This window comes from Achroia grisella, unplaced genomic scaffold (genome assembly GCF_030625045.1).
Source record: "Achroia grisella isolate CSIRO2021 unplaced genomic scaffold, CSIRO_AGI_Agris_v1 utg511, whole genome shotgun sequence".
In the NCBI taxonomy this organism is placed as follows: Eukaryota; Metazoa; Arthropoda; class Insecta; order Lepidoptera; family Pyralidae; genus Achroia; species Achroia grisella.
Genome location: NW_026712905.1, coordinates 926,957 through 947,777, shown reverse-complemented (window position 1 = coordinate 947,777; position 20,821 = coordinate 926,957). Strand labels below are relative to the sequence as shown.

General features: G+C 34.9%; 2 protein-coding genes across 2 annotated transcripts; one reads left to right on the top strand and one right to left on the bottom strand.

Annotated features, from left to right (window-relative positions):
• The first annotated feature begins 4,916 nt into the window (after positions 1–4,916).
• Positions 4,917–11,415, top strand: LOC131846460 (MYG1 protein). Its single transcript, XM_059195773.1, has 4 exons — positions 4,917–5,158; positions 6,407–6,657; positions 7,640–8,206; positions 9,984–11,415. The coding sequence occupies exons 1-4, from the start codon at positions 5,048–5,050 to the stop codon at positions 10,147–10,149; spliced, it is 1,095 nt and encodes a 364-aa protein (XP_059051756.1). The 5' UTR covers positions 4,917–5,047; the 3' UTR covers positions 10,150–11,415.
• Positions 11,416–13,701: 2,286 nt separating this feature from the next.
• On the bottom strand, positions 13,702–20,599 carry LOC131846454 (uncharacterized). The gene is made up of 2 exons (XM_059195765.1): positions 20,535–20,599; positions 13,702–14,582 (listed from the first exon to the last, which is right to left on the bottom strand). Exon 2 carries the CDS (start codon positions 14,452–14,454, stop codon positions 13,846–13,848), a length of 609 nt encoding a protein of 202 aa, XP_059051748.1. The 5' UTR covers positions 14,455–14,582; positions 20,535–20,599; the 3' UTR covers positions 13,702–13,845.
• Positions 20,600–20,821: the final 222 nt, after the last annotated feature.

Here is a 20,821-nt window from a genome sequence, read left to right as displayed (position 1 = left end):
GATAGGCTAACTGACCTGACCTCATGTTCATCTTATCATCCTCCACTGGTGCCCCGCCAGCTTAAACCGTTAACGCAGGCGGGTGACCTGACCTCATGTTCATCTTATTATCCTCCACTGGTGCCCCGCCAGCTTAAACCGTTAGCGCAGGCGGGTGACCTGACCTCATGTTCATCTTATCATCCTCCACTGGTGCCCCGCCAGCTTAAACCGTTAGCGCAGGCGGGTGCACCATCCCATTGTCATCCATAAAAAAAACCGAAACTATCGGATCCACATTACTAACAATTGCTTCCCCCCCCCCATAAAAGTTTCGATTACGGTTACGGAGCTCCCTAACATCCCTGGTCTGGAGATATATCGTAGAATCTTCTCTCTTCCCCGAGATCCCGAAAACTGGGATAAACCTAATCATCAAGCATCAGCTGCAACCAAGTCTATCAACCTACTATTTCTGCACCGCTTCGGGTACAGCATCAGCTCCAAGCAGGAATGCCGTCGTACCTTCGGGACCTCCTGTGCTTCGCATCCACCTCCATGAAATTAAGAAGTCTATTTTATACTCGTGTTTTTTTATATTACTTGTATTTTTTTTTTAATTATTTTCAATTTTGTAACCTCTATTCTGTTTACTTGTCGGCGATTGTCAATCAGTCAATTTCCAGCATAGAACAATTTGTTTAGTGATCTCCAAATATACTTAAGTTGGGAGCAATAATAGGTTTAAAAGTATCTGATTAATTAATTAACTCTTATTCAATAACTAATTAACTCTTATGACTAAGTATAGTGTTTAAAAGTGTATCTTCAATTGAAACTTTGAATTGAAAGTTTATTTTTTTAATATGAACTAGAGGCAACGAAACGACTTGGTAAAGTGGGGTGCCGCTTCAAGGGAGGCTTGTGACTGCGGAGCGCCATCCCAGACTATGGCACACCTGCTGGCTTGTCCTTTGTGCCCAGCATCCTACACAAAGAAAGACCTAAGGGATGCGATGGAGTGCGCAAGGGTTGTCGCGGCGTTCTGGGGAAAATATATTTCAATATATGTATTTGGTTGCCGTTGCAATGAAGAATAAGAAGAAGAACAGAACGACATGAAAGATTTATAGCTACTTTATTAAAATTAATGAATCGATCAAATTATAATATTGGATAATATTAAAACCAGGACATTTTACATTTAGATAAGTCTTTCCCATAACTGTAATGACAAACTGTAAAATCACTGAAAGTACTACGTATACCTATACTATATAATATACATGTTATATTTATTTAATTTTAGAAATATATATTTTAGTTATTGTATTATATTCTTTAAGCTTTTTAATTTTAGGATGTAGTTGTATAATTAAGTTATGTAAATAATATAATTAGTTTAGTATTGTTGTCTTTAAAATTAAATAGTTATTAGTCGTTTGTTTATGTATTCTATATGAATTTACTCCTAAATTTTATAAATATATATTTATTTAATAAACAAACTGATGACCTGATGGATGGATAGAAGTTACAACCGTCACACATAACCAGCACCACTGAAATCTCCTTCTCTTTTTCTTATTGGGGGATTAGACTATTGTCAGGTACTAACACTAGGACCTGTATAGATCTATTGCTCGCCATTATTCAAAGTTCGGTACTTAGACCCGTGAAAGATAAGAATTGAAGGAAATTCTTAGGAGCGATGATATTTATCTTCTCAGGATAAAATGTATATAGGTATTTTCCAAAGGAGATATTTAGTTTATGCATAAGTGAGCTACAACCACATAAGATGTGTAGTGGCGTTTCCACGTTATCTTTCTCATTGATCTGTCATTCTGAAATATGACTGACGAATTTCCGACCCTTAATAAACCTTACTATACCTTAAGAATAATCAATGAAAAACCTATGCAATAATCTTTAAAAGTCTGGAATAAAGTTTGGCAGGTAGTTGATATCTGAGAGTTCTAGATTGTAAACGGTTATTCTAAACTACACGGACAAAAAGAACAATTAAATTTAGTTATTCTAGAGATAACCACTCTTTAATAATAATAAACAGTATTATCTTAAGTTATATATTCAATAAAGAATAAATATAAGTACCTACAAGTTAAATAAACATTCAAACTATTTAAATTACTGCTATTTTTCAATAAATACAAATCAATAATTCTGTGTTTAATACCAAAGTTTGGTGGTCCGTTTTTCAACTTTCTTTATTTTGTATAATAATGATAATTATTTATTTATTTGCTTGCTTGCTACGTGGTACAGTTTTAGATCATACTATATAATAAAAGTGGAAGAATTTCAGAAACTCGTTGAGGTATACAAATATTGAAAATTATATTCGAAAAGACGACCTCGGTGGTCTAGCGGTCTAGCACACCGCTTTACATCCGATGGTCGCGAGTTCGATTCCTCGCATGGCACAAACATTTGTATTCATGAGTATGATTGTTTGTATCGGTCTGGGTGTTAATATGTAAGTATTTACGAAGGAAATAAAAATATGTATTTGCAGCAGTTATCTAGTACCCATAACACAAGCTTCAGCTAGCTTAACTTGGGTCTAGATGGCGCTGTGTGAATTGTCCTGAGATTATTATTATTATTATTATATATATGCATTATTTTAATACAATATGTCGCTCAATTTCTTTTCATTAAAAATATTATAATAATTATTATAATAGTAGTTGTTGGCTACATACCTTTTGGTTACGCCATTTATAACATTTTTATTGTTAACAATTATATATATTGTTATTTCGCTGGTCTGTTGTATTTGCAGTCAAGGTTTGTATATTTGTAATTTAGCGGGTAAGTATGTATTTCCTTTCTTATTTTGAATCATGTTTTTTATATACAACTTTTGAGATTATATATAGTATTATCTGTATCGTTTTTCTATTGCTGTGTCAAATATAATGAAATATACTACAACGAATTGGTAAGTTATACATTTTATTTATTTTACCCATAAAAAAGACATACACTGCTGTTGCCAGTCGTATTAATAAAATATCACAATATTCTGATGTCAATCAATATTATTGAAACTATAATTATAGACTATTAAAAAAATTTTTTCGGACTACTCAAATGATCTTGGCCGCAGCTGGCCTTTATAACGGACAGGGGACGAGTGCAGATGGCACTCCAAACCCGCGGAAGGACTTATGGAGCGGCTGAAGGCCAACCCTCGCCTGACGGATACGACTTTAGTCTGAGGGCATCGCTAGGGGTTCGAACCTCGGCTAAGGCCATAGTAATTTCGATCCCCGTTTGAAATGGACAGGGGATCGATCGGAGGGGAATGAATTAGGGGTGCTATGTGTTCTTAATATATTTTTTGAAAAACCCTACCCTGAAGTCTTTATAGTAAATAAATAGAATAGTTCATTCTACAATCTGAGTGTGTGCGGAAAGTCATGTAAAACAACCCTGTTTGTCACCACTTAAGTTTTACTGTGTGAGGATGAATTCCCTGTCTATGGCCTACGTGCGACGGTATATCCTTTTGATATCCGGTTACAACTAACTAAATACTACTCTATAACGTAGATAAATAAGAAAGGTATCCATGGATTACATTATCAATAAGATATCAAACCTCACAACGTATACGATATGAATAAAAAGTCGGTCATTAAACTAGAATAATCTTATCTTCAATGTGTAATGTTACCTAAATAATACAATGGCGCCAATCATGTAATACTTTGATTTTAGGATAATCTGTATTTATAATGAAGAAACTTGTGACTCAGCTGTGGTAGGGAAGGTGGGGAATATTACCAGTGTGATGGATCTGATGCATAGATGATTTCGTGGATGAAGAACATGAAGGTACGAGGGACAGTACATAGGTACATAGCATGAGTGGAATGTTATTCTCATGCATAAGATATATTATTGTAAAGTTTCATTAAAATCCGTTCTGTAGTTTTTGGGTGAATGAGTAACAAACATCCATTTCACAAACTTCCGCATTTATAATTTTAATAAGATTAAGATAAGATGACACTTTCCAATCGAAATCTACTAATTGTGTATACTCTATTAAATTAAGAAATAAAATATTTTAGTAAATCAAGGAAAAAATGTATATTAAATTAAATTGACACTGCGATATTCCCTTCAAAACGTTTTTTAGCTACTGTATACACAACAAGAACAAAAAATTATTTATATAAGACTAACATTGTTAACGAATTAGATAAAAACATAAATATTGAAGAAAAGGTTCGTAGTCGTACTCGTAACGCCATCTAGCGCAATGCCGGTACATTGCGTACAATGAGTTGTAAATGGAATGGCATACAATATAATGACTGGAAAAAAGTATAAAAAATATGAGAATATTAAATCTCAATTCGGTTTCATTTTTTACATATTAATATTTTTTGCTAGAAACAAGGTTTATTATATTTTTTATAATCAGCGGACCAAAAGTATCTTATTAAAATTATTTATTGGTATGAATTAATCAAAGATATTAATAAAAATCAGCACTCGGTTAACTCGGTTCTTATTGCTTACCCCATAAGGGATGGAATGAAGATAGAATTAAATAAAATATTATTCTAACGCCATCTGTTACAATTCTCTATAAACTATTTCAATAAAAGAGAAGCGAAGCTTACTCATTAGAAATACAAGCTATAAACATTTATCGACAATAATCGGTATAATTACGTACAAAAAATAAATAAAATATTTTATTTCGATAGTGTGAAGCGTAAATAATTTATGAAAAGTAATTAAAACCAATTATTAATGATCGGGAAAAGTAGATTATCTATGGTATGGTTCGAGTACTCTGTGATTCTGTTAGGATATTAGTGTTCTGTGTCCGTGACAGTCAGACAGATTCGTAGTTTTGACAGCATATTTTCACCGCTGACACTGACAGTAAAATATGGCTTATATCTAGATAGGTACTACCATTTCACAATCACATCGCTTCACTCTATTTACGAGGCACAAGTAAGCTTTTTTGGTTAGATTTGTTCATATCGTGAAATATTATTTTATATTGCGTTGTCTAATGTTATTGAAACAAATTAGTAAAGTATATGCATTTGTATATTACACAACAAAAAATCCACCACGATTCTCAGGAGTTCGACTTTTGAGCGGCTATTTCAATAAAATGAAGGTTAGAAAAACTTTGTAATATTGTTCCTACCACAATTCTTTTTTAGAAAACCCTCAACTCCGTAATATGTTTGTTCTGTTATGTAAATTAATCTATTAATCATGTTGGTATTGTATTATTAATACGAAAGTCGGTCGCCATGCATCGGTCATTGTTTACGTACGGCGTGAGTTTTAAAATTTAAATATTTTGTTAACAATTGAATTACTGATTATAAACCTAACTGAACAACACACAAGTTTCTTATTCATTCTTCTTATGATGACTCTGAGTTCCGAATGAGTGGTAGAATAAAAAAAATATGACTTCAAAAGTGCTTATATTAAGTTCATTTGAATAAATATTATTACCATTTCTAAAATGATTAATAATAATACGTACCTACTTAATTTCACACCTCAATTTAGTTAGTACATTTTTGAGTTATTACTATATAACCTAAAAACCAAATATTGCTAGGAATAATTATAGCAAGTGATTTTTCAGGTGTCTATGGGCTGTGGTAACCATATTTTGGTTAGTTGTATGCATGATTCCCACTCAAATTCAAATTCAAAGCCTACCACTACTGTTGTATAAACAAACAATTGATTGAGACATATATGTGCAAATTATATCGATAACTAGCGGTACAGGCGACCACATGGAATTTAATTTTATTATTCCAAAATGTAAATAAATAAATAGCCTATATCAGCTACCTACCAAAAAAAGTCCCGTCAAAATCGGTTCAGCCACTTCAGAGATTAGCCAGAACAAACAGACTGACAGACAAAAATTGTTAATAATATTGTGTTGGTGTATGTACTATATTTACATTATTAAAGTAACCAGTTTTTACTACATGCATTCTTACTATATGCATGCAGTATGCTTTTTACTATATGCATGTAGTAAAAAACGGTTACTTTAATATTACAGACACTCCAATTTATATTAATTATATTTATAGAGGAATTTTATGGTCATACTTATATGAGCCAGTTTGTACTGTACACTTGCAGGTTTACCCATATTCTATTGTATATCTATAAATTTTCTGTAAACTATGTTACTTGTAATTATTAATGTGTACTAAGATACAAATGAATCCTGTGGACTGTCAATCAGACAGGCTGTTTGCCATTCAAATTTTTTTTATACCATGAAGGTGGCAAACTAGCATACGGCCCATCTGATGGTAAAAGGTCATCATAGCCTATTAACACCATTAAAAACAAGTTACCACAGTTTGTATATTTTTTACAGATCGGAACTCATGATGGTGTTTTCCATTGCGATGAAGTGCTGGCATGCTATATGCTTAAAAGGTTGCCTCAGTATAAGGATGCCGAGATTGTCCGGACCAGGGATCCAGGGAAGTTGAAAGAATGTGACATTGTTGTAGATGTTGGTGCAGTATATGACCATGAGAATAAGCGATATGATCACCATCAAAGGGAATTCAATGAAACTCTTAGTACTTTGAAACCTACACTGGGTGACAAATACAAGATTAAGTAAGTGTGATAATAATGGCTTCTTTTAGTTAAAAGTTAAACTTTTAGAAACTATATTTAAATAATTATATGATAAATGAGGAATTTGTCTACATTTCTACAATCAGACTGAATGACCATGTCTATTCAGTCTGAGTGTAGAACTATAATATAACTAGCCAGGGCCGGCGCTAGGGTTATCAGCACCCGCATGCAATTTTTATCCTAGCTTGGTTTATGTCTCCATATTTATAGTTAAGTTACATTATTTATTAATTATTCTATAGATATATTTTAATAAAATTATAGTATACATCCAAATCTCGGGTTAGCGCCCCCTTCGACGAGGCGACCGCGTTGCATGCCCATTTTCTCCGGCTCTGTAGTTACAGAGCCATGCGACATTACCTGTCTTCGAGTAAAAGTCCCGACAAAAACAGTCCAGCCATTTCTGAAAGAAGCAAGAACATAGTAATTTTTTTTATTGCCAAAAAGCTTCATTTGTTTCAGTTGAAGGATGTGTATCTCATGCTTTAACTGAAACAAATGGGGAAAACTGGGTACCATGGGTACCACTCACATATCAGTGTGAATATGGTACAAACCATATTCACATGAATATGTCGTCGATTAAGTAGAAAAATGATATTTTTCATAATTAGAAGCTAGAATTGCCTCCTTTTATATAAGTCAATTTAATTGAGCTCATGGTCATTTTATCATCAGTCAGGTCAATTAGTCCATTGTGACAAAGACACCGGGAATTCATCACAGTGGTTTCCAGGATGAACTGCATGGAGCCCAGCCTAACATGTACATTGCTAGCAATGGGATCATTAGTTTACATTACTGACAATCTCCTTCCCAGCTTAAGAACCAGTTATATTTAGGGGATGATTATGGAATGGTGCCCTCGCCAGCGCATACCATTAGCGCAGGCGAGGGCACAGAGTAGAGGATGATAAGATGAGTATTAGCTTATATCAACAATAACTTATTTCAGATTAAGCTCAGCTGGTCTAGTATATGCATTTTATGGAGAGCAAATGTTACAAGAGTTGGCGCCAAAAGAATCACCACTAACTCCATCAGATTTAAATATTATTTATAAAAAGGTTTATGAGAGTTTAATAGAAGAAATAGATGCAATAGACAATGGAGTTCCGATGACTGATGATGAGCCTAAATATAAAATTCGCACGCATTTAAGTGCTAGGGTTGCCAGGTTGAATCCGAATTGGAATAGTAATCAGCAAATTGATATAAATGAAGTATTTAAGAAAGCTATGGTGTTAGTGAGTGAAGAACTTCTGCACACTGTTAATTATTTTATTTCCACTTGGTTACCAGCACGGGATTATGTGAAATCAGCTATAGACAGTCGATTTGAGATACACAGTTCAGGGCAGATTTTGGAATTCACAGAGAGATTTCCATGGAAAGAGCACTTGTTTGATTTGGAAACGGAAATGGAACTTGGTCACGAGATTAAGTATGTTTTGTTTAATGACAAACCAGGATCGTGGAGAGTGCAAGCAGTGCCAGTTAGTCCTACAAGTTTTATACTCAGGTTAGTATTAAAGACATTTTTAATAGATGATAATAGTATGATTTTTTTTGTGGATGATAATGGAATGGCGCACCCGCCTGCGCTAACGGATTTCTCTGGCGGTGCACCAGTGGAGGATGATAAGATGAGCATGAGGTCAGGTCAGTTAGCCCATCGTGACAAATTCACCAGGAATTTAGCACGATGGTTTCCAGGGGGAACCGCGTGGAGGTCGACCTGACATGGTACATTGCTAGCAATGTGATCATCAGTTCACATTACTAACAATCCCCTTCACTCCGGTAGGGTAATAGAATGGTAGACCTGTGTGTGGTAGAGGGGAAGGCAATTATTAGTTAATATGGACTGGTAACCCCATTGGTAGGGGGGAAGGGGATTGTTAGTAATGTGGATTGATAACCCCATTGCTAGCAATGTAACATGTCAGGTCGACCTCCACGCGGTTCCCCCTGGAAACCATCGTGATAAATTCCTGGTGAATTTGTCACGATGGGCTAACTGACCTGATCTCATGCTCATCTTATCATCCTCCACTGGTGCCCTGCCAGCGTAAACCGTTAGCGCAGGCGGGTGCACCATTCCATTATCATCCACAAAAAAAAAAAAACCCCATTGGTAACAATGTACCATATCAGGTTAGCCCTGGAAACCATTGTGATAAAGTCCAGGTGAATTTGTCAATGGACTAACTGACCTGACCCCTTATTCATCTTATCCCCCATTGATAACTTACCGTAGGCAGTTAGCCTTAGCACATGCGGTGCATTCCACGAAATAAGATGAAAAATATAAGCGCTACAGGGCTGAAACAGAAATTAAATTTATTATATTACTTGGTTAAGTGTTACACATTAAGGATGTTAGAGAGGATGTACAAAGTGTGGCATTATAAAACTATGTATTGTAAAGTTTATGTAAAAAAAAATCATATTATAAGACCTACCCTTAGATTTTGTAACATCACAGAGACGTACTTAGCATTCCATGGATTCGCAGTGCGGATCTATCTTGTGGTAGAGAGGGAAACTCTGAGTACTTCCTGGGACTTGTGACCTTGGGTGTAGATTTAAGGTTTCCATCCTGTGACGATGTTAACTCACCTTCACCGCTCATGTTTCTCTACGCAGCCAAATCTGGTAGGAGACTAGTCTGGTAATAAAGCTTCAGATACACATTCTAATATAGAACAATGTTAATGTTAAAACAGATAAGTTTATCTGTTAAAATGCAGCCCTGAAGGGGGAACTTTACGACCCCCGAAATTTTATAAGTTATACTCAGTAATTAATTAAGCCATGTCTCATTTATTTCTGCCACTGCAGTTTGCTTTACTGTGTTCCAGTCTGAAGAGTGGAACATGGCAGTAAAATTACATGGTATACCTTACTATACCTTAGTCCTCAAGAATGGCAACTCTTGAGAAGTACCATGGGCTACACAATATATTTTGTGATATTCATGGTCTTTTTTATATCCTGTTTTTGACAGTTAGGTGGTTTAGCGGTTATAGCACACCGCCTCACTTCTAATGGTCGTGGGTTCGATTCCTCGGACGGTTCAAACATTTGTAGTCATGAGTATGATAGTTTATATCGGTCTGGGTGTTTTCTGTGATATTATGTATTTACAAAAAAAGTAATTAAATAATTATATCAGTCGTCGAGTATCCAAAACACAAAGCTCTGCTTACTGTGGGAATAGATAGCGCTGTGGAAATTGTCCAGGCTTATTTATTATTATTGGCTTGTTTAACATTTCATAAAAATATTTGTTTCAGGAAACCACTATCAAAAAAGTGGTGGGGCGTCCGCGATGAGATTTTGAGTGATGTAGCTCAAATAGAAGGCTGTATCTTCTGTCACAGTACAGGATTTATAGGAGGCAATGTGTCCAGAGAAGGCGCTTTACAAATGGCTATAGCAAGTTTAAATGCTGATACATAGTGTACTAGCTGCGCCCGTGGTTTCACCCGCGTTAAATTGCAGTAAAAAATATAGCCCATGTGTTATTCTGATGCATAAGCTATAATACTGTAAAGTTGAATAAAAATCCGTTCAGTAGTTTTTGCGTGAAAGTGTAACAAACATTCATACTTATAAACTTTTGCGTTTATAATATTTTTAAGATTTAGATAAATATAGTGTAATAGTGAAATTTTTCTACATAGCAATGTTTCTAAACAGTATTGACCTGTATTTGTATTGATATAAGCTTCAAATTAGCGAATATTGACGAATTATAATACTCTATATTTGGTATTGATATACACTGTTATAGATTTTTTACATGGTTATTTACAATTGTACACATACACGCCGTATATTTAAATATTTTTATTTTATTTATTTAATTAATACAATATAAACTTACAGCTAATTGCCAACACGTTTTTATCTTAAAACAGTAAAGTTGGGATAGTAAAGTCCTCGAGTGGCGACCGCGGACCGGAAGACGCAATGTGGGAAGACCTCCAGCAAGGTGGACCGACGATCTGATCAAGATCGCTGGAAGGTGTTGTATGCGAGCAGCGAAGGACCGATCGTCGTGGAGACTTTTAGGAGAGGCCTTTGTCCAGCAGTGGACGTCTTTCTAGCCGAGATGATGATGATTATATATATATATTGATCTCTGAGGGTCTCGGTGGTCTACTGGTTTAACACACCGCTTTACCTCTGATGGTCGCGGGTTCGATTCCTCGCACGGCACAAGTATTTGTATTCATGGGTATGATTGTTTGTATCGGTCTGGGTGTTTTCTATGTATAATATGTATGTATTTACAAAAAAAATCTATGTATTTGTATCAGTTATCTATATTTCTTGCGGTGTAGTATGGTGCAGGTGACAGTTATTAATTTTACATTTAAAAATTGCTACATTTAATTTAATACAGTTTTTAACGATTTAATATATTACGAATATCATCATCATCTGCTTCTTCCTTATCCCATTTATTTGGGGTCGGCGTAATATGTTTTTCGTTTAATATATTACGAATATGGTACACATGAAATACTAATTCATAATTTGTAAATCGCGGCAACTTTTGAGAGTGAAACAAAACATTAATGAAACTGTCACCCGCACCATGCTACAGGGCACATAGTACCCAATATAGTACCCATTACTTAAGCTTTAGCAAGCTTAACTTGGAACTAGATGGCGCTGTGTGAATTGTTCTGATATTATTAGTATTATCTTAACTATATAACTATATAAAGACAGGTACATTGAAATATCGAGATCCTTAATATAATAGTGGTATTTTGCTTTTGTATAATTTGAAAAAGTGGTATTTATACATTAGAAATTAGATCAGATATTTAAAAGTATAATATTCTTGGAAACTGCTATATTTATTTGAAAAGTGATTTTGCTATTTTAAAAGTATATGATTATATGTATATATGAAGTATATTATTGTGATTTTATTATTTACTATAGAATAGATTTATTCACTCATACACAACAATAATGATATTCTTCCCAATTGTGTGTCAATGTTAAATTTGGTCCACATTGACTATGATTTGTAATAAAAAAATTAAAAACTCGTAACTTCTACTTCTCCATACTATAAAATCTCGAAGTCGAATTTGCGAGTAAATATATACAATAATACTAGTGGAGTGCCGTAAGACATAAAAATCGTATAACCTCGGAATCCAGGGCCTTTGAATGAATTTTAGTAAATCCTTATCGTATTGTATTATTGAAAATAAATAAAAATATTAAATTTGTCGATATTTATAATAACAATATATTAAAAATGAGAGGAATATGAAAAAGAAAAAAAATCAGATAAAATTCTAGTTTTATACACAAATGATATTTATACTAGTTTAAAAAGAAGAGAAAATGAAGCTAAGTTATAAATATATTTCGGACAAAACATTTAAATAAATATATTACATACAATATATTTGTGTATAGGGCGCTGGGGTCGGTGCAGCCAACGATGGTGATAATTAAAGATGCAATATGTAAAAGAATAGTATATTATAAAAATATATGTCGTAACAAACTATATGAAAGCAATACAAGGAATCGTAAAAAGGAATGAATAACAAAACCATAGCAACCGATATAAAATATAAATATTTAAAAATAAGGAATAGTCGTACCAGCCAGCGGCCCAAATGTAAGGAGTCCTGTACATATTGCATTAATAGAAATTAGACGAAATTAAATATATATATAGCACATTATTGTCGTCAGGATTCTGATTAGTTCTTACAATATTTACTGTTTCTAACAGTGAAACTTGGCAGTAACGTTTTCTTCGTTGTATTTAAAAATGTGGTTCATTGCATACGAAGGGCATTTAGGTATAGATCAAGTTATGTTTTGGCCGAGTATGTCACGTGACATAGAACAGTTTGTGAAGCGATGTCACACCTGTCAGGAGCACTCAAACAGACCTGCTAAAGAGCCAATGCTTCCTATGGAGATTCCAGCTCTGCCGTGGGAAAAGGTCGGCTCCGACATATTTGAATTTAATCATAAATATTTTCTAATTATTGTTGATTATTATTCTAATTATATAGAAGTATGTAAATTAAACAATTTAACTTCTAACTTAGTCATACAAAACATAAAAAATATTTGTTCACGTCATGGTATACCCAAAGTACTGATAAGTGATAACGGTACACTAGCCGAGAGTTCAAAAATTTTGTTAATGTTTGTGGTTTCAACCATGTGACGTCCTCGCCGAATTACCCGCAGGCGAATGGTAAAAGTGAACGCGCTGTTCAAACTATTAAAATGATTTTAAAGAAGTCTATCAAAAGTAACGGAGATTTTGATTTAGCTCTTCTTAACTATAGAAATACACCTAGGGATGGGTTGAGTTCTCCTGCGCAGTTGCTGATGGGTCGCAGGTTGCGTTGTCAATTGCCAGTACATGAAAACCTATTAAAACCAAAACCTGTCGATCCTTCTGAGTACCGAACTATGTTACATAAACAAAATAACAATAAAATGTACTATGATCAACACAGTAAAACTCTTCCTATGTTAAGAGACGGTGACTCAGTAATCTGTATAGATGGAAAGTTTAGGAGCAGAGGAAAGATAGTGGGGCGCGCTAACACTCCTCGTTCTTACATTGTTAAAAATAGTGTCGGTGCCAGGTATAGGCGAAATCGCCGTCACTTGACTAGGTGTGAAAGTGATCCACAATCAATGCATAGCGACGATGTTAAAGATGAGCAGTATAGCGATGCGTGTGAGTATTCATGTACTAGCAGTGACGAGGCTTCGAATCCTAATAGTGAACAGCTCATCCGCAAAGCTAAAGCAGTAGCTATTCAACGCCTACGGAAAAAATTGTAAAAATAAAATACTTATTATCATAAAATACTTTTCATATTGTATACATAAATATTTTTTATTTTTCTTATAACGAATTACGTAAGTCGCAGCCTTAGGACTTAACAAAACTAAAATTATTTAAATATAAATTTATTTAAAAATTACAATGTATTACTTATTTATAACTATAATGCACGTTCCGCTGCATCAGCGTTGTAGCATCGCGTTTGGTTCACACCAAAGTCCATGTAGAATCTAGGTCGCTCTTCATCAGCGATATTAAGGTGTCTATGTATTGTAACACGTCCCCCCATAGAGCAGCAACTATTTTAAAACGTTGAGTGAAAATGTTGCTGGAATCTTGCCGTGATCTCCGGTGTTAACTGGAATTGCATCTCTATGATCCTTTTCTGTTCTGAATGGTTCAGGTTTATTAGATTTGTGTTTCTTATAATGTCTGGTTACCAGTAGTATGAGGAGTACTATTATACTAAATAGTATGACGTAGAATGGTATTGTAGTATGATATATTGTGTCAGGAATCTTGTTCAGTTGTATGGACGGCTCAGCTATGATTTCGTCTTGAATAGTGTGCAATTCTTCTAAGTTAATAGAATTTACATTTGTGTGTATGTAAACTGGCTGCTGCGCCGCAACGTCATATGGTACGTTAAGAATTTTCAGAGGTCTTCCTTTTATTTCATCGTTACTATTAATGATGGTGAATTCTTCAGTGCGTAGTAGGCAATTAATAGGAATGGTAACGAGGTAACTGCCTTGTATAGTCTCAAAATCCTCTCTGTCACATCTTACTTGTACTCTTGTAGGTTTTGGGAGTGATAAGATGTATTGGCGGCTGTCTAATTCTTGCATGGCTTCCTTCTGGAGATGAATGGTTGGTAGATTGCAGTCTTTATGTAAGGTTTTTGTCATAATGAAGTGCTGGATGCAGTCAGGTTGTGTTCGCAGTTGATGATGTAATTATTCTTCACAAAGATACTGGCCGTTGTTTAACTTCGGGCATTCAGCCTCCATGTACATGAATGCTTCCTCATTTGTTGCTATGAAAGGATAAGGAGGTAGGAGGGTATGGTTAAATTTATTAGGAAAAATAGACAATTTATATAATGTATAACCATATACTGAAACTATAGGAAACTTGAAAACTATAACTACATTATTTCCATGATAATAGATATTATGTTATCTGTGATAATAGTAACCACTTTTTATTATATCGTAGTATTGTCTTAACTCTATGTCTAAAATACTTTCCTTACTATATAACTTCCTAAGTTTTTCTAATATTATCTCTAAGCTATTTATTCCTATCATACTATGGTGAGTGCTTGATGCACGCGTATATGCTAAACTATTTTCTAACCTATATAATTCTATAAGAATATCTTCAATATTCTCGCTAATTATAGTAAGTAATTGAGCAAACTTAGTAAATTTCATATAACTGTAATTTTGCATAGCATCACTATCTAATAATTGATTTAAGGTATTATTAATTATTATCTGATTATTAACTAGCTGAGATAAAATTTTACTCTGAGAAGATGTTAGTTCTTTACTAATTGTTATATGACTTGACTTCATGAGACATTTTTAACTGGTTATTTCGCAGTAATTCAATGGCTTCGTTATATTTTAGTGCATCTGTATAATCTAGGTTACCAGTAATGCTTTTTATAAGGGATCCAAGACCATTTATAAGACTTCTTTTAGCTCGGTTTGGTTGTAAGGTGTTCAACTGATCAATTACTTTATTAATTTTACTGTTAAGGTATTCTATCTGAAATTCGTATAGAATGTATGTATCGTTAGGCAATTTCATTTTAAAATCATATAACTGAGTTTGTAATAAGTGAATGTTAGTCTCAATGTTGTCTAGTCGTATGTGTTGTACAAAGCTATGGAAGTGAGTAATTAAATTAGTTTTGCCTAATTTAAATGGTATTAGTCCGAGTCCGTCATCTAAACTGTCAAATTTTATCTCTTGGCTGGTCGTTCGTTCCATGGCCAGCATCAGCATCAGTAGGAGTCTGTAACAATTTTGCTGATTCAGGGATTCGTTTTAATCTTGATTTTGCTATAGGATTTCGTTTTTTCGAGGTATAAATATGAATTGGTAGGTTTGCTAGGACGGTATCTTGCTTATAACGTGGGGCTAGTTTTTGCCTAGATGCGAAGGGATTTTTTATAAAAACTTGTTGGTCAGGCTGATAGTTAATTTCGGGTTCGCGATCCTTATTTCTATTCTCAATAAAGGTGGTACGGTTAGAGAGGGATGTTTCATTAATAAGTTCATATACATTTTTCATCTGTTCTTTGTGATTTATTAGGTATTTTTGCAGCAGATGACTACTGAGATCTAAATCGAGAGGGTCTCATGGGTCAAAATGTCCTGTTATTATGTCAATTGGACGACATCTTGTGAAGCTGTGGACAGTAGTACTGTTATATGCTAATATGGCATAGGGCATAAGAAGAATGACAGGTTCATTTTTATATTTTAAGCGAAGGGCACGGAGATGTTTAAGAAGTGTAAGATGTAGTCGTTCAATGTTACCATTGTCATTTGGAGTATGGGCTAAGGTCCTGTGGTGAGATATTTTGTGAAGTCTAGTAAATTCAGAGAAGAGTTGATTTGTAAACTCTGTCCCATTGTCTGTTACTATAACTAGTGGTAGTCCATGGTGAGTTGAAAATTGTAGTAGTGCTTGTATGATACTAATTGCAGTGCCATCTCTGAGGTGATAGGCTTGGGCATATTTTGAAAAGACATCTATAAGAGTTAAGTATTTTTCATTTTCAGCTGTAAATAGATCCATATGAATGATTTCAAATGGTTTTGCAGGAGGGGGTACGATATTGAATTTCTGTTTGATTGGGTTGCGATCATATTTCGCCTGTTCACAAATAGTACATTCATTAATATACTTAGTTATTTGATCTTTCATTTTGGGCCAGTAATACTTTTGTGAAAGTGCTAGGTAACATTCAGTGATGCCACGGTGGTTAGTTTTACCCTCGTGGTAGTTTTTTATGATTTCTTGTTGCCTTAAATATTCCTTAACATTTTCTATTTCTGTTTTAGCTAATACGAGATTCATGGATGAGCTTTTAAATTTATCTTGGATGATAGGTATGATAGAATACATCGCTAACGGTGGGTTTATTAATAATGCAGTTTTAACTTTCGGGTTGACATATTCTTTTATTGCGTTTACTACGTCTTCTTCTAAGTTACATTTAGATATCTGGATTGATGTACGTGTGTGAGTGTCAAATGGCTTAGTCGCTGATGGTCGTTTTTTAATGTCTCCTACAATAGTTAAACATATCTGTCTGTGGAATCTGTTAAGGGGTTCGTCAGTGATTGGTATTTCTAGTATGGGGTGTTCATTGCTCGTGTGAGCTGTTTCGGTAACAGATGCTGTCGGTGAGGGTGGTCTTTCTGAGGGGTTGGCGATCATTGAGCTTATTTCTTCGTTATAGATTTCGATACGAGACAACGCATCGGCGTTTGTGTTGTTCTTACCCTTTTTGTATATAACTGAAAAATTATATTCACTTAATTTCAATCTCCACCTAGTCAAACGCGAATTTGGTTCTTTTAGATTCATGATCCACTGAAGTGGTTTATGATCTGTCAGTATTTTAAATTTACGGCCGAAAAGATATGGTCTAAAGTATTTGGTAGCCCAGACGATCGCAAGAAGCTCTTTTTCTATTGTACTGTAGTTTAATTCGCTCTCATTTAATGTGCGAGATGCGTAGGACACTGGTTTATCAGATCCTATACATCCTTGTGAGAGGATGGCTCCAATTGCAACATTGGATGCGTTAGTTGTCAGTATAAAGTCTCTGTTGAAATCGGGATACATTAATATGGGATCGTTTGTCAGTAATCGTTTGCATCTTTCAAAACAGTCAATGTAGTTTTTATCAAGAGTGATTTGTTGGGTTTTCTTTAAACATTGTGTAAGAGGTTTTGTAATTCTAGCAAATCCGGGAATAAATTTACGATAGTAACCAATCAATCCAAGGAATTGTTTAATCTATTTAGTAGTTTTTGGTAGTGGATACTTTTCAATTGCAGCTATTTTATCTGGGTTTGGTTTGATTCCTTCGTTACTAATTATGTGTCCCAAGATAAGCGGTTTCTAGTTTTAAGAATTCAGACTTGTCCATCTGTATCTTAAAATTAGATTCACGGAGTCTTTGAAAGACCTTCTCTAAATTTATAATATGTACTAAATACAATTATGTCATCTAAATAGACAAGGCAAATAACGTTTTGTAATCCTCTTAACACATTATCCATCACTCTCTGGAAAGTAGATGGTGAATTCTTTAAACCCATCGGCATGCATAAAAATTCAAAGTGACCATGCTCTACGTTAAAGGCAGTCTTGGATATATCTGCAGGGTTCATTTCAACTTGGTAAAATCCACTAGCCAGGTCCAAAGTCGTAAAATATTGACATTTACCTAACTTGTCTAAAACGTCAGTAATGTTCGTTATCGGGTATTTGTCGTCAATGGTCTTTTCATTTAACTTTCGAAAATCTACAACTAACCTCCATTTTTGTTTCCCGGATGCGTCTGCCTTTTTAGGAACAACCCAAATAGGCGAGCTCCATGCAGAGTCAGATGGTCTAATTATATTTTGTTCTAGCATTTTTGTGATCTGGTCTCTGACTTCCTGTCGATGCACGAATGGATAACGATAGCTTTTAGTGTGTATTGGTATTTCATCTGATGTTCTAATTTGGTGTTTAATTTTGTTAGTGAAGGATAACGGTTCGCCGTCAATATAAAAGACATCTGAATATTGTGTACAAAGATTAATTAAATTTGCTTTCTCTTCTTCATTTAAATGTTCAGTACGCAAGCGAGACAATACTTCGTTTACTCGACTACTATGATTAGTATGAGTGTACTCCATATTAAAAATCACTGCTTGTACTGGACGATCTACACAGAAAATAACGTCATTAGATGACGTATTTTCGACTTCAATTACGCCGCGGTTATTACGCACGGTCGTTATGTATTCGTGTATTAAACAATTGCCTATTGACTGCTGAGGGATGAATCTGTCTCCGTCAGGTGAGTTAATAGGTATTCTAACTAATTTGGATGAATTTGCGGGTATGATATCTTCATATAAGTTGACATTTCGAGAGTTAAACATCTGTAGGGGATTTGTAGAAGTCTGTGTAATAAGTAGTTTGTCTTTTAGGTCAATGTTAGCCTCCCATTTGGTTAATAACTCTAGTCCAATAAGTCCGTCAAAGTAGTTATGAAAATTATAAATGAATAATTTTATGTTTTCTGAGTTATTAAACTCTGAAAAACAAGGGATGGTTATAGAATAATCGTTTTTACTAGTTGCGTGTACGTTGGTAACTTCGAAAGGATCAAAATTAAGTGGTAAGTGTGAGTAATAATCTTGTACTGCACGTGGACTAATGAAGGATTGGTTAGCCCCGGTATCAATTAACAAGCTAAGGGGTGGATTCGATATTTTTATATAAGGTAGTTGTCTTTGAGATTGTAAATTTAATTCTATCTTGATTTTCTTATAACCAGTTCTTTGTGAAAATCCTCCTCTGTATTGTTAGAAGTCTGGGGTGCGTCATTATTGATATCGTCATTCGTAACGTCATACGGGTATGGTACAGTCATTGCGTCATGTTCGTATGTGTCGGGCATATCGTAGGAGTAAGGGGTTACGTCGGGGTAGTAATTATAGTCCGGTTCATAATTATAATAATTGTCATACTGCGGAAAGTCGTCATAATTATAACATTCATTAAAATTCATTTCTCTAGTTTTAAAATAATTGGTAGGTGGCGGATTACCAAATCTACGCCAGTCATGCCCCGAGGGTGGCAATGGCTTAGTAGCGAAATGGCTAACTCCACTCATGGGTTGAGGGCCATGGTCCTGGGTTTGATTCCTGTATGGTAATTTAAAAACATTGCTTTGCGGTTTGTAATTAGGTGGCATAGCACGGAACATTTGTTGCGTACGTGTAGGCATTTGAGGCATGCGTTGCTGTGAATGGTTGAATTGAGAGGGTTTCCAGCCTTGTGGCTGTGGATTCAATCTTTGCCAATTTGGTTGAAAATTAAATGGTCGTGGTGCTGACATTGTCGGCCTGTGTGGCATGGCAATAGAAGCTAGGGGTGGTGATTTAGTAAATTGAAATGCCTGTGGTGGTTTCCGTTCAGTATTACAGGTGCCGGGTGCGTTTCTTTGTTGTAGATACATTACATTTAATTCATCCTGTACGAATTCTAATGCCCTTTCTATTGTTTCTGGACGCATACAACGTATACGGGAGCCTAAGGTTCCTTAAGCCCTCGTACAAATGCTTGCATTGTAAGCTTACTGTACAATGCTCGCTTGGCCTCTACGGTGGTAGCCAGAGACTCATGTAACGAGATATACGTCATTATAGTGCTGAACAAGGTTTGACAATGATCATAAAATTCTTGTGGTGTGGTGTGACCTTGAGTTGCTAATAAAAGGGCTGTTTCATCCCTTTGGTCTGAAAAATTATTAATTAAAGCATTTCTGATTCCTATCCAGTTATCTGGGATGCCATTTGCATTAATTTTATTGGCTGCCGGTCCAGTTATTTTGTTCAAAATGCCATTGATTAGACATAAATTACTTAATTCGCTACCTGGTTCGTTATTTAAATATGTAATCACAATCTGATCACATAACTTTATAAATCTTACTAGTACATTCGGGTTACCATCAAACTCCGGAACGGGACGTAGTGCCTTAAAAATAGTGTCTGGTTCGTAAGACATTTTATCTAAATTACTTAACTTGATTTCTCTATATAAATCTAATCTAGTTTGCCGACGAGACTGCCTAGGAGATGCAGACTCGCTGGTACCCTGTTTCCTAGGATGGAAAATCTTGGATAGGATATTAACACGCTAAAGGAAGCAACAAAAGAGTGATTCAATTGTACTTACATATGTATCATTACGGCTCGTCCTGCGAATCGATTTTCGGATTCTTCTGTGGCTGCGTACCTCGTAGTTCGGATACTCGACGAAGGCTTGATAGCTCAGCCAGTGGCGTACGATTGGGAGCAACGATTTTGGATGCTGGAGACCGATCGCGACGCGCACTGACTCGAATATCCTACCGACTGCGCCAATTACGTAAGTCGCAGCCTTAGGACTTAAAAAAAACTAAAATTATTTAAATATAAATTTATTTAAAAATTACAATGTATTACTTATTTATAATTATAATA